The 14,235-nt window shown below is 40.2% G+C and overlaps 1 protein-coding gene across 4 annotated transcripts in view; it reads left to right on the forward strand.

The window, feature by feature from the left end:
* The window catches only part of LOC110533846 (ectodysplasin-A), a 62,273-nt gene extending 49,032 nt beyond the window's left edge, over nt 1–13,241 (forward strand). Inside the window, exons 3-8 of one of the 4 annotated variants that reach the window (XM_021618387.2) lie at nt 7,079–7,114; nt 7,386–7,571; nt 7,684–7,706; nt 7,795–7,846; nt 8,684–8,814; nt 9,494–13,241. In XM_021618387.2, coding sequence (XP_021474062.1) covers nt 7,079–7,114; nt 7,386–7,571; nt 7,684–7,706; nt 7,795–7,846; nt 8,684–8,814; nt 9,494–9,754 — 689 coding nt within the window. In that variant the 3' untranslated portion in view covers nt 9,755–13,241. The remainder of the gene's footprint in view (nt 1–7,078; nt 7,115–7,385; nt 7,572–7,683; nt 7,707–7,794; nt 7,847–8,683; nt 8,815–9,493) is intronic. The other 3 variants (XM_021618388.2, XM_021618389.2, XM_036990221.1) reach the window with 3 other exon arrangements.
* The last annotated feature ends 994 nt before the right edge of the window (nt 13,242–14,235 follow it).

Below are 14,235 nucleotides of genomic sequence, written 5' to 3' on the forward strand. Positions count from 1 at the left end.
AGGGAGTCCCTGCAACTTATTATGTGACTTGTTTAGCACATTTTTACGCCTGAACTTATTTAGGCTTGCCATAACAAAAGGGTTGAATACTTATTGACTCAAGACATTTCAGCTTTTCATTTGTAATTACAGTGGCTTGCGAAAGTATTCACCTCCCTGGGCAGACAAAAAAAACTGAAAACTTGAGCGTGCATAACTATTCAACCCCCAAAATTAAAACTTTGTAGAGCCACCTTTTGCAGCAATTACAGCTGCAAGTCTCTTGGGGTATGTCTCTATAAGCTTGGCACATCTAGCCACTGGAATTTTTGCCCATTATTCAAGGCAAAACTGCTCCAGCTCCTTCAAGTTGGATGGGTTCCAATGGTGTACAGCAATCTTTAAGTCATAACACAGATTCTCAATTGGATTGAGGTCTGGGCTGTGACTAGGCCATTCCAAGACATTTAAATGTTTCCCCTTAAACCACTCGAGTGTTGCTTCAGCAGTATGCGCTTAGGGCCATTGTCCTGCTGGAAGGTGAACCTCCGTCCCAGTCTCAAATCTCTGGAAGACTGAAACAGGTTTCCCTCAAGAATTTCCCTGTATTTAGCGCCATCCATCAATTCCTTCAATTCTGACCAGTTTCCCATTCCCTGCCGATGATGCTGCCAGCACCATGCTTCACTGTGGGGATGTGTTCATGGGGTGATGGGAGGTGTTTGCGCCAGACATAGCGTTTTCCTCGATGGCCAAAAAGCTCCATGTTAGTCTCATCTGACCAGAGTACCTTCTTCCATATGTTTGGGGAGTCTCCCACATGCCTTTTGGCATATACCAAACAATGTTTGCTTATTTTGTTCTTTAAGCAATGGCTTTTTTCTGTCCACTCTCCCATAAAGCCCAGCTCTGTGGAGTGTACGGCTTAAAGTGGTCCTATGGACAGATACTCCAATCTCCACTGTAGAGCTTTGCAGCTCCTTCGTGGTTATCTTTGGTCTCTTTGTTGTCTCTCTTATTAAGAGATGTGGTACTCGCCAGTTTTGGTGGGCGGCGCCCTCTTGGCAGGTTCGTTGTGATGCCATATTCTTTCCATTTTTAAATAATGGATTTAATGGTGCTCCGTGGGATGTTCAAAGTTTCTGATATTTTTTTATAACCCAACCCTGATCTGTACTTCTCCACAACTTTGTCCCTGACCTGTTTGGAGAGCTCCTTGGTCTTCATGGTGCCGCTTGCGTGGTGGTGCCCCTTGCTTTGTGGTGTTGAAGACTCTGGGACCTTTCAGAACAGGTGTATATAGACTGAGATCATGTGACAGACCATGTGACACTTAGATTGCACACACTTAGATTGCACACACACTTAGATTGTGGACTTTATTTACTTAACTAATTATGTGACTTCTGAAGGTAATTGGTTGCACCAGATCTTATTTAGGGGCTTCATAGCAAAGTGGGTGAATACAGTGGGGCAAAAAAAGTATTTAGTCAGCCACCAATTGTGCAAGTTCTCCCACTTAAAAAGATGAGAGAGGACTCTAATTTTCATCATCACTTCAACTATGACAGACAAAATGAGAAAAAAAATCCAGAAAATCACATTGTAGGATTTTTTATGAATTTATTTGCAAATTATGGTGGAAAATAAGTATTTGGTCAATAACAAAAGTTTATCTCAATACTTTGTTATATACCCTTTGTTGGCAATGACAGAGGTAAAACGTTTTCTGTAAGTCTTCACAAGGTTTTCACACACTGTTGCTGGTATTTTGGCCCATTCCTCCATGCAGATCTCCTCTAGAGCAGTGATGTTTTGGGGCTGTTGCTGGGCAACACGGACTTTCAACTCCCTCCAAAGATTTTCTATGGGGTTGAGATCTGGAGACTGGCTAGGCCACTCCAGGACCTTGAAATGCTTCTTATGAAGCCACACCATTTTGTCTGTCATAGCTGAAGTGTACCTATGATGAAAATTACAGGCCTCTCTCATCTTTTTATTGGGAGAACTTGCACAATTGGTGGCTGACTAAATACTTTTTTGCCCCACTGTACATATGCACACACCACTTTTCCGTTTTTTATTGTTTTGAATTTTGTGAAACAAGTTATTTTTTTCAATTCACTTCACCAATTTGGACTATTTTGTGTATATTTTGAAATCCAAATGAAAATCTATTTAAATTACAGGTTGTAATGTAACAAAATAGGAAAAACATCAAGGGGGATGAATGGTTTTTCAAGGCACTCTAAATAGTAAAAAATGTAAAAAACATAATTCCACTTTGTGGGGTATTGACACAAAATCGGAAATTGAATACATTTTAAATTTCAGTAACGCAACAAAATGTGGGAAAAGTCAAGGGGTGTGAATACATTCTGAAGGCACTGTACATGGCGCAGACGTCTCTAAGTTGCAGGGGAGTACCAGGTGGTAGCGGGCTAGTGACAGTCTTTAAGGTGCAGGGGAGTACCAGGTGATAACGGGCTAGTGACAGTCTTTAAGGTGCCAGGCAGAGTACCGGGCGGTGGCTGACTAGTGATGGTCTGTTGAACAAGCTGTTTTTTCAGTCTCTCTGTCCTGTCTTTGATACACCTGTACTGTCTCTGTCTGCATGATGGTAGCAGAGTGAACAGACCGTGGCTCGGTGCCTTAGGTTCTTCTTGGCCTTCCTATGACACCGGGTGCTGTAGATGTCCTGGAGGGCAGGCAGTGTTTCCCGGTGATGCGTTGGGCTGACCGCACCATCTCTGGAGAGCCATGCTGTTGCAGGCAAAGTAGTTGCAGTACCAGGCGGTACAGCCCAACGCATCAGTACCAGGCGATGCAGCCTGAAAGAATGCTCTAGATTGTGAATCTATAGAAGTTGGTGAAATCAACTCCTAGCTTTCTAATCCTCTTTCCAGTAAAACAGTCATTTCCTATATGGCTGCCAATGAAAACAAAGTAAAAAGTGTTATCACTGATCCAACAAATGTGTAAGTTGTTTAATGAGTAATTCTCATTTTGGCTCTTTTCTTGCTATGACCAATTCAGCGATTTCTTTGCTAGGATTTTGAGCAGATGAATTACTGGGTGGTGCTGTAGGTGGACAGTTTCCCGTAATATGAGGAGCACTTCTATCTTCTTTATACAATATAGTTCCTGCATGTAAAGTTTTTGATATTTTAGCACAGTTGGGCCTGTATGCACATTTGACAAACCAAAGGAAGATCCAGTGAATTGGACTGTTTTGGAGTCTGTTCCGTGTGCGGTCAATTCTTTTCGTCTTCACTGTAGAGTTATTCACCATTCGGATGCATAGTTAGCCATGGTATACATTTATCTTGCTCATCAAAGAAACTATTGAACTCATTTGGAAAAAAAGTCATCTGGAATAAATACAAACTTGAAAGCTAGTGTCTTAAGCAAATTGTTCTTCATACTTTTGAACGCTTATGAATTGAGAAAAATAGATTGGGTGAGAAGACATTAAGAAACAATGGTAATTAAAACAGCAAAATTATGGCATTTATTGAAAAAAGACTTCTAAGACAAACAGGCACACATGTATATCACAGGTTTTACAGTGTCGTTGACAGTCTTCTTGCGTATTTTCACTTAGTTGCTGCACAGATGTTGTTTATATGAGTTGAGCAAGGTTGTTAGGGTATTCTTTTCAAATTGTATAATTGCTGCGCTTTGGATGGGTCCATTCCTGCAATTCAACTACAAGAAACGATGTGTGTTGTGCAGTCATTACAGGCCATTTTACTTTGACTGTCCATCCTAGACTGTGATACGGGTCCAGTAACATCCAAGTCTTATTGTTTTTGGAGTTCTAACATGAATTACATTGTGTTCAGCCAGTCCCATGCAGTACCTGACAACTATGAAAGCTGTGGTTAGGGAATTTGTTTTCGGGAAACCCTAACACACTCTTATACAAAGAAACAGCTCCAAATATACCACTGTGCCACCGCAGTGGGCACAGTGTCACAGCATCTCTCACTATTAATTAATAACGAGTGTTTTTAAAAACAGGGCCCTCATGGGCTTGCCTGGCTACCCAGACTCTGGCCAAATGCTCTGGCCAAACGCTACGTCCACAGATGTTAGTTTCTTCTCCGCAATGAGTCTGGATTTGAGTACCTCCTCGACCCTTAACCAAATGCGAACAAATTTGGGCCATCTGATTGGTCCTGAAACCGATTGGTTGGGCCAGAGCCGGAACACACATGGTGAAGCAGCAGTTTTAAAATGTGTAATTGGCTTTGATACTCTGATTGGTTAGAGACGATCCAATCGCTGATGACTTTGTTTAGTTTTGTACAATGCCCCTCATGCTCCTTATCACCACAACCGACTTCAATGATGGCAGTCTCAAACTGAAGTATGTAGCAAACGACAGCTGAAGAATTTAGTGTGAGTTGTCAGGCTACTCATGGCCTTCATGGGCGCAATGATTGGGAGTTTTTAACATCTCTTGAAAGTAATTTCTTTCTGAAAGTCTGTTCGAAAATATTCCTCTAACTTTTGGAATGTGACATCTCCAGATTTGCTTTCTTGAAAGTTGTTTTTATGACGCATGTAACACACAATGCTCTTAGGTTCTTTTCATTCCATGTCAAAACTTGGAAGAAAAGCTTCTCAAAGGATGGCAAACTCAAACTCTCTGTTTGTGTTGTTTGACATAGCCAACGCAACTGCAACTAGGGTTGCAAAAGGTGGGTAAATTACTGGAAACTTTAGACGTTTACCAATAAACTTCCAGAATTTTGGTATCTTTCAAGGATTTTATGTAATCCATCACAAGACATCTAGTGGCCCTTTTGAGTACTTCAGTGATTTTAAAATTAAAAATAGAATGACAAAGCTGTAAAACATTATCCTAAATATAAACCATCAACTTAGTGAATATCATTGATGTTAATATGAGGGTTTCAGCATGAAATATTCTTTATATATTTTTTACACACTTTTATTTATTTTACTATGTCAATATGTATTTGTTGTCAATATTTTGACGTCAAACTGGTGGTTGTGAACACAGTCAATAGTTTGAAGAGTTGCAAAGTGAATAAAATATAATGCCATTGTTGATTAGAAGATCTTTTCATTAATTAGGCTATTTTCTCTTTAACCATATGGTCTAGAACTCGTGTAATAGATTAAATGAATGCTATATATGAATACATTTTTTAAAAGTTATTTAAGTATAAATGACCAAAGTTACGATAGATTGTCATATATTTTCTCTTCATTACCAAAAGGAAGTTTCCGGTAACTTTGGTAAATTACCGGTATCTTTACAACCCGAACTGCAACATACAGCAGTATAAACAATGAAAACTACCTTTAGAGATATTTTCCTCAAATCAGTAAAATTCCTGAGTCTTTCAATTATAATTACTCTCAGACCACCTCCTGCTCGCCTGTGATACAAAGACTTTTAGCATTTCTGTTTTTTCACTCCTAACGTGTTCCAGATTTTTGTATCACTCATGAAAGATTTTTTAGGAGAAAATCTATTTATGTCTCAAGACGTTATCTTGATACAGTACATATACAAAGAATGGAGAGATAATGGCTCTCCTCAGAAAACCACGCCTTCTAATTTTATGGACAGTCCATTTTTAAATCATATTTGTTGAGAGTAAATCGTATTCATTTCAGGACAATAGCATGTTGATTCCTTTTCAGTTGGGTTCACCTTGTGTTAGGCACCAACCACCATAAGCTAACTCTAATAATTTGCTCTACATGCTTCTACAGTAATATATGACTCTCTATATATATATATATCTATATCTATATCTATATATATATATATATATATATATATATATATATATATATATATATATATATATTAATTATACAACGGGTGGGTCTAATCCTGAATGTTTATTGGTTGAAACCACATTCCAGCCAGTGACTATTCCACAAGTTACCACGGGCTAAATATATAACTTTAAAAGGCCTATTTACTCTGTTCCATCTGACTGGGCAATCCGCTGTTTCATCAGCCCAGCCAAGCAATTTATAAACTTCATCTCCACTATAAAAATCCTCTACACATTATCTCACATTTCTTTTAGACTAATATTTAGATTTCTACAGCTGAGATTTGTATCAACCTTGCTGTCTCTCTCTCCGACAATTGCAACATTGTTTCCATATTCAAATTCGAACTCCAGCTGTCCCATAGTAATGAAGTGTCGGGAGTTGGGGCCAGACAGACAGGTAGGCAGCGATTCTCAGACAGTTGAAATCATGAATCAGCTGGCATCATTTTTGGGATATATACAAAGAAATGCCAATTGAAAAAAGGTCAAACGAAACGAAGAGCTGCTAGTTTGCAATCTTTCCAGCTTCAGTTTCAAGTGATTGTGTTTGCTGTGTTGTTGGCTAGCTGCTCTGAACATCAGTGTCCTGACGAGAGAGCACATTTTCTATGCCAGGCAAAATCACTCCTTATTAGCTCATTGTTATAGATGTGTCCAAATAAATGTCACTAGAAAACAGCTTAAACAAATACAAATGCAGCTACTGTTGTTATTCTGGCTGCACTGTTTGATGTGACTGTAATTTAGCCGTAGTTGGCTAGCTAGCAAGTAAGGGATACGAACTTTGCCAGCCATTGGGTCGGGTCCATAGATACAGAACAAAAAGACTGAACGACTGGGTCGCGTCTCTGGCAACTGGCAATCGATAGAATTAACTTTTTGTGTCGGGATTATATATTGTGGTAGGATTAAATAGTATGAATAAATTCATAAAAATACAAATGTTAATGAAGATATGTCAATCATTATTTGAATATGTTGGTAACCAGTAATAATGCCCTCGAAGCCAGAGTTTGGAGGATATATTGGCACGGTTTGCTAACAACACCAGTGCCAATATATCCTCCAAACACCGTCTTCTTGGGCCTTATCACTTAATTCTGCAATCTAGACTAGGGGAGAGATAAGATGGAAAGCTGTAAAGACATATCTTTGAGAACAGAAGTGGCATATCTTGTGCCGGGGGGAGTGTTTTCAACCTGTATTGTACTGCATCTGCACCCACCTTAACTTGTTTGATTCTCTCTAACTGTATGTTCTATCTCTTTCAGAATCACATGGAAACAAACGGAAAGAAAGGAAGAAAGGTAAGGTTCACAAAATAATTTATACTGTACATCTACACCTAAATTCTGTCAAAAACTATTTGTGTATTTCTTTCATTAGTCCACTGGTAATACAGTCCCAAAATATTTCAAGAAGCAGTGTCACCATCCACATCATCATGGTGATGCAAAATTTAAGTGAACGCTTCCATTGCTACAGGTGATGGTGCAGTGAGGAGGAGGTTGTTTGTATTTTCATTTATGTCATAGTACTCACTAATTCAGATTTCTTTCCATGTCTTGTTTTTTTTAGGCAAGAAAGGCCCTCCGGGTGCACCTGGCCCCCCAGGCCCTCCAGGGCCACAGGGGCCACCAGGTATTCCTGGCATCCCAGGTATCCCTGGGAACAACGCCATGGGTCCCTCAGGACCACCCGGACCGCCAGGCCCTGCTGGACCCCCAGGGCCACAGGGACCCCCTGGTCTTCAAGGACCCTCAGGTACCTCCTCAGTTTCATTCCATTTGGCCAAAATCCTGATTTGAGATGTATTTGTGTTTTTTAACCTTTCATTAAAAAAAATGACATTGTAATTCTTTCTTAATCTGTACAGGGGGCAGAGTCAGAGATAGCCAGGTATGTTACCCTTTCAATGTTCTGATGATTAATTGTATTTATGTATGTCCACTTTTTGAGGAATGTATTCTTTCTTGTTGTGTTACAGCCTGCTGTGGTACATCTCCAAGGCCAGGAAACAACAATACAGGTCAAGGAAGGTAAGAGTTAAATTTTAGATACTCTGGTCACATCACTTAATGGATGAAAACAAGCCAAATTTACTGTCAGAAATCATTCTTAAGAAGTCTCTTATTTGTTCTTTGTTCCACTAAGAATAAATGTTAATAGAAGGTCACTAAAAAGATGTGTGCTCATCGATGGGGCACAAGTCTCTGTGTTGATATGATTCTGGACAGTCAGATAGCTGTTTTGCTCCACAGTTGCACACACATTAGTTTTGTTGATAAACAGCCCACCCATCTATAAGTTAAAACATGAATTCACAGGCCTCCCGAGTGGTGCAGTGGTCTAAGGCACTGCATCGCAATGCTAGCTGTGCCACTAGAGATTCTGGGTTCGAGTCCAGACTCTGTCACTGCCAGCTGTGACCGGGAGACCTATGGAGCGGTGCACAATTGGCCCAGCACCGTCTGGGTTAGGGGAGGGTTTGGCCAGGAGGGATGTCCTTGTCCCATGGTACACTAGTGACTCCTACGGCGGCCCGGGCGCAGTGCACAGTCGCCAGGTGTACGGTGTTTCCTCCGGGTTATGTGGGCATTGTGTCAAGAAGCAGTGTGGCGTGGTTGGGTTATGTTTCGGGGGACGCAAGGCTCTTGACCTTTGTCTGTACGGGAGTTGCAGCAATGAGACAAGACTGTAACTACCAATTGGATACCACGAAAAAGGGGAGATAAAAAACATGAATTCACTGCTGAAGAAAAACACACATTTGTATTTACTGTAGTTTATTTTTTAACAATGCAACAATGAAGAACCCTGTCTGTAATTGTATGGCAACGACGGATGTTAAGTGACTGCCCTTTTCTCACGCTGAGATCTTTCAGAAGGCGTACTGAGAAACTGGAAAATGATATCCATGCATCACAAGGTGTTCAAGATGCACTCGCGGTCTGGGGAGCTAGAGGTGCTGGTAGATGGTACCTACTTCATCTATAGTCAGGTAGAAGTGAGTATGGTCTTGGGCCTAACTCTTCCTGTCGCCTGCATGTCACTCATCCTTTCTCTTTGCAGTCCCAGTGGATTATGCTATCTCAATGATTAGGTCAAAATATCTAAATTGTCTGTTGTAAGGCCTATAATACTAAGGCATAATCTATAAAGACTCCTTAGCTTTGAGCCTAAACATTCTTATTCAGAAATCCAAATTAGATTTCCCCATGTAATGACTTTTGCAAGTATTCAATTGAAATGATTTGGCATACTGTAGGCTACATTTATCAGAACCCAGGTGGTTGATTTTATCAGTGCTCTTGGCTGCAGAGGGAAATGTCTGGATGAGTGAAGTGAATGTATTGCATGCCCTTCAATGTGATCCACCTTGTACAAAGTGGATCTTATTCTGTGGTAATATTCCCAGTTTGCCTGCTATATTTTATGATTGTAAATAAAATCATTGTTAATTACCTATTAAGTTATATAAGTAGTCTAGTTCATTATCTGCATGCTCACGCTCTTACTTTGAACCAGAAAGGGTTCTTCAATGGGTTCTCCTATGGGGAAGGCCGAAGAACCCTTATAGGTTCCAGATAGCACCTTTTTTTCTAAGAGTGCATATTTGTGTTATTCCCTCTGAATTAAACACAATATTTATAGCATGTTTGTCTCCACATAACTTCTACTGCCAGGTTTACTACCTCAACTTCACTGACATTGCTAGCTATGAGGTGATGGTGGACAAGACGCCGTTCCTGCGCTGTACACGGAGCATCGAGACTGGACAGCGCAAGTTCAACACCTGCTACACGGCTGGGGTGTGTCTGCTGCGTGCCCGGCAGAAGATCTCCATCAGGATGGTGTACGAGGACACCTCCATTAGCATGACCAACCACACCACCTTCCTGGGGAGCATCCGACTTGGGGAGGCCCCCCCAGCCAGCCACTCCTGAAGAAGCAGACACAGGCCCACCAAACTGACTGTCAAATCAGGACCCAACCCTCAACCAGCCCCAACCCTCAACCACCATATCCATCTATGGTTTGTGGGAGACTCCACCGACTCTACTCTGCCTCTGCAACCATCACCACCATCTATCACATATTGACCAATGAGGAGATGAGAAGGCCCACCTACTCCTGAGTTGACATGTACAGTACATACAGTATCCACCCTCAGGCTGGGCCAAGCCCCATCCTCAGGCTACTACTGAGCTGATAGGTCCCACCCTACCTGATATTAGGGTGTAATGGTATAATGATATTAACCCACTGCCTGTTATCTCTGAGTGGAAGATTCTTTCCAAAGAGTGATGATGACTCTGATCTTCGGTGCTGATTATGGACAAATATGCACCCAACTTGTCAAGCATTAAGAAAGGGAGGAGTTGCTGATTTTTTGGGAAGAAAAATACATTAGGCTTTAATTCTAGAATAGTGCATTTATAGGGAATAACTTGGTTTCCCTGATCATAACATGCTTGAGAAACCAAGGTTGACAGGAGTCATTCAAGTCTCCACTAAAATAACTCTCTGTCATGACAAAGTACATAAAACACCTGTTATACATTATTAAACAAATGTAGAATGCTTGTTTTTATCTACCAAACTAAACATATTTGGAGAAGTGAATGTGATTGTTGGTGTGGTATCAATCCACTGAGTCATATAGGTCGTTAGCTAACATGGGTACATACTGTCAAAGCGTTTGAACACAATATAGAAATACAATGTGTGAGAGTTCTCTGATGAATTGAACATGCACAGCTGAAGCACAAACATTTCTCTGTTAGAATGTGCACTGATTAAAACAAATGATTGATCTGTAGGCAAATATCTCTCTCTCTCTACCTCTCTCTCTCTTTCTCTCTCTCTCTGTTAAATAACAAGGTCTTTATGGATGTTTCTTTTAGGTTTGAAATGAAGTTGTTTGTCAAATATGGAATCACATGACCTAAAATGACATTCTTCATGTTACTATGTTGACCGTTCATGATCCCAAGGCTTGTCATGGACACCATTTATATTTCTTTGCTTTATTTAGTTCTGCTTTGGTTTGTTTGAAATAACCAATTCACTTGTCATTCCCTTTGAGCTGAACCAGTCATGTCCTGTTTCTGGAAGGCCAGTTGTGTTTCAGTTTTTCTCAGAAGAATTTTGTCTTTCCATATACATAGGCAGCTTGAATCTTTTGTGAATATCACACACAGTCAAAACATTTTTCAGCATATAACTCCTTTGCGTGTTCATGTTTATATGTGAGTGGACACATTAGTCTTTAAGGAAGCATTTAAGGGCACAGATTATCTGTCAACATTACAGTTTCTGGATGTTTATGAAACTGCTCTGCACTGTGCATGTATTATAAATATTACAGGGTTTGGTCAATCACCATGCAGTCAACCTTCTGGAAAATTGGTGACAAAAGCAGAATCATGTCCAGTTGTTTTTAATTAGTTTGATAACCGTTATGGAAGGAAAGATAGATCAGACCATTACCCAGGGAAGTTCAAGTGTATTACTTTTCTGTTATTATAGAAATTCTACATCATCCATAATGTCTGCAATAAGAGTTGGTATCAAACATTACAACTTTCAGTTGAGAAACCTGACAAAAAGGGCAGTGAGTGTACCATGTTCTTGTAGTATTACTTTAGTTGTGTAGCAATCAGAATTAGTTTGGTTCAATTCAGTGCTTATTCAGTGTTCATTCTCCAATTCATGCTTTGTGATTCAATTCAATGCCTAAGTCAAGTTGAGTCAAGATAGAATTGTCCCAAACTCTGGTAGCTATAGTCCTTTTAATTCAAACACTGTTTAGTTTAAGTGTTTCAATACATTGTGGTATGTATTGTGATATGAATTATTTGGATTGTTTGTAGGTAAATAGGGTATAATTGTTTCCCTGCTTTGTTGACTAATATGTACATTTGTATACTCTGTTGTGATTGTAAATATGTATATAAAATAGAATTCTGTTTTTGTAAATTGTATTGATTTATATTATTATTATTATTTTAATTCACAGTTGTTATATAACATAGTATTATGTAACAACACTTATGGCAGTTGTTAAAAGAAAGAAGTGAAAAGAAGATCCTACTGTATTTATCTACTGGGGTATATATTAACATACTAAGGTATATATTGCTTCTTTAAAATACAGCAAATATACTCTATGCAGCTTACAACAAGATACTTTCAGCAGGTTTGTTGCAGGCTAGATGCTGTTTCCTTTCCACCCATGGGGGCCATGGACATACTTAGTGTGACTGTGTAAGCGTAACCTCAATCAACCAGCGTTAAACAACACACTCCTTTTCACCTCATTTATGACTATATTTACGTAACAAAAGGCACATCTCAATAGGTGGTCCAGGTATCCTCATGACCTGGCGCTGTTGCGCTATTGTTCTTGCAAGCACGGGGGAAAGCCGATGAAATCAGAGTGCAACTCCTTGAATGGCCAACTCCTGTTTTTCAACAGGAAAAGTTCAAAAATAGCTGGAGTCCATCTTTGACACGTGTTTTTTGTCATCTGATAAAGATGATACAATCACGCTCTGATTGAGACAGTAGATGTGGATTCTATGTCTCTGGAAAGTCCATCCTTCTGTTTCACCACTACCAGAAATTCTAAACTGTATTGTCTTTCCACAGAGTTAGACTGGGCTGGGGCCTCCCTTTACTTGTCTGCAGATCAAGGACAGTGAAGGAACTGTTCACATCGTTAAATTAAGCAGCAAAGGAAGAAGAATGCGTTGAAGTACAGCGTAATGCCAGCCTGTCTAATGGCAACTATGGAGCCATTACTGGAGCCACATTTTGTTGATGTACAGTGCCCCCTTTCGGTAAGAAATCATATTCAGAAAAGTTTAGAAACAGAGAGGACTCATTATTTAAATGTAATAAATAAACACACTTGGGGCATAGGAGCATGTATTTGAGTACCATCTCTAAAATATGAATATTTGGTAAAAATGCAATAATGATTGAAACTCACTATTGACTTTGGAACCCTGATTTGATATGGGAAGAACCAAAATATAGGACGATTCGACATTTTTGTCAGGTCATTTTGAAGGAAATTAAAATCAATGCCTATTTGCTCTTATCAGTTGTAAATGTGCCCTTTTAGCAAAGACTTCAAACGTCTGCCTCTCCAACACCCAATACACACTATCTGTAATTTTGTGTGTGTAGGCTATACTCTCATTCCTTTGGTGGATTCCAGGAATAAGCATTCTAAGAAGAATGAACAGAGGAACAGGAAGGGCAAGCCTTTGCATGCCAGTTCACACCTCAAAATTCACCTTTCATAAACATGAACGATTTCTCACCTCTCAAGACTCCTAACACCGAATCCAAAGCTGGGGATCCAACAAAAGGAAGGATTTGCTTTGGGGTAGAATAGTTCTCACCTGGTTCTCACAGCAGAAAGAGGCAGAGGGGGGAGGGGGGGGGGGGCTGTTCCGGGGGCAGAGGAGTGGCAAATAAACTACCCTTCAAATCAGAATTACATATGGTAGGTGAGAGCAAGACATGACAACCTGCACTCAGGGGTAGACGTAACATGGTAAATGTACAGTGGCTTGCGAAAGTATTCACCCCCTCAAAAAGTAATTACTTTGTAGAGCCACCTTTTGCAGCAATTACAGCTGCAAGTCTCTTGGGGTATGTCTCTATAAGCTTGGCACATCTAGACACTGGGATTTTTGTCCATTCTCCAAGGCAAAACTGCTCCAGCTCCTTCAAGTTGGATGGGTTCCGCTGGTGTACAGCAATCTTTAAGACATAACACAGATTCCCAATTGGATTGAGGTCTGGGCTTTGACTAGGCCTTTCCAAGACATTTAGATGTTTCTCCTTAAACCATTAGAGTGTTGCTTTAGCGGTATGCTTAGGGCCATTGTCCTGCTGGAAGGTGAACCTCCGTCCCAGTCTCAAATCTCTGGAATACTGAAACAGGTTTCTCTCAATAATTTCCCTATATTTAGCGCCATCCATCATTCCTTCAATTCTGACCAGTTTCCCAGTCCCTGCCGATGAAAACATCCCCACAGCATGATGCTGCCACCACCATGCTTCACTGTGGGGATGGCTTTCTCGGGGTGATGAGAGGTGTTAGCTTTGATGAGAGGAGTGGGCTTCCTAGATGTTCACATAATACGCTTACCTATCCACCCCAACCAACCACCTTACTTTCGTTTTTGCCTTAAGTAACCTTTTGTCTTATGTAACTGCACAAAATGTAACATATACTAATTTGAGTGTCCCAGATCTACGTTTACTATGTTACATCTACTCTATGAGACCAGGCTGGACAAAAGTAGCTCACATGCCCCACTGGAGAGAACATTTGTTTTGTTTTGACAGTGAATATTTTGTTTCTGTAATGAGACTTGGAGTTAATCAACCAAGTGTAATATGAGAT

The sequence above is a fragment of the Oncorhynchus mykiss genome, chromosome 10, assembly GCF_013265735.2.
Source record: "Oncorhynchus mykiss isolate Arlee chromosome 10, USDA_OmykA_1.1, whole genome shotgun sequence".
Lineage (NCBI taxonomy): Eukaryota > Metazoa > Chordata > Actinopteri > Salmoniformes > Salmonidae > Oncorhynchus > Oncorhynchus mykiss.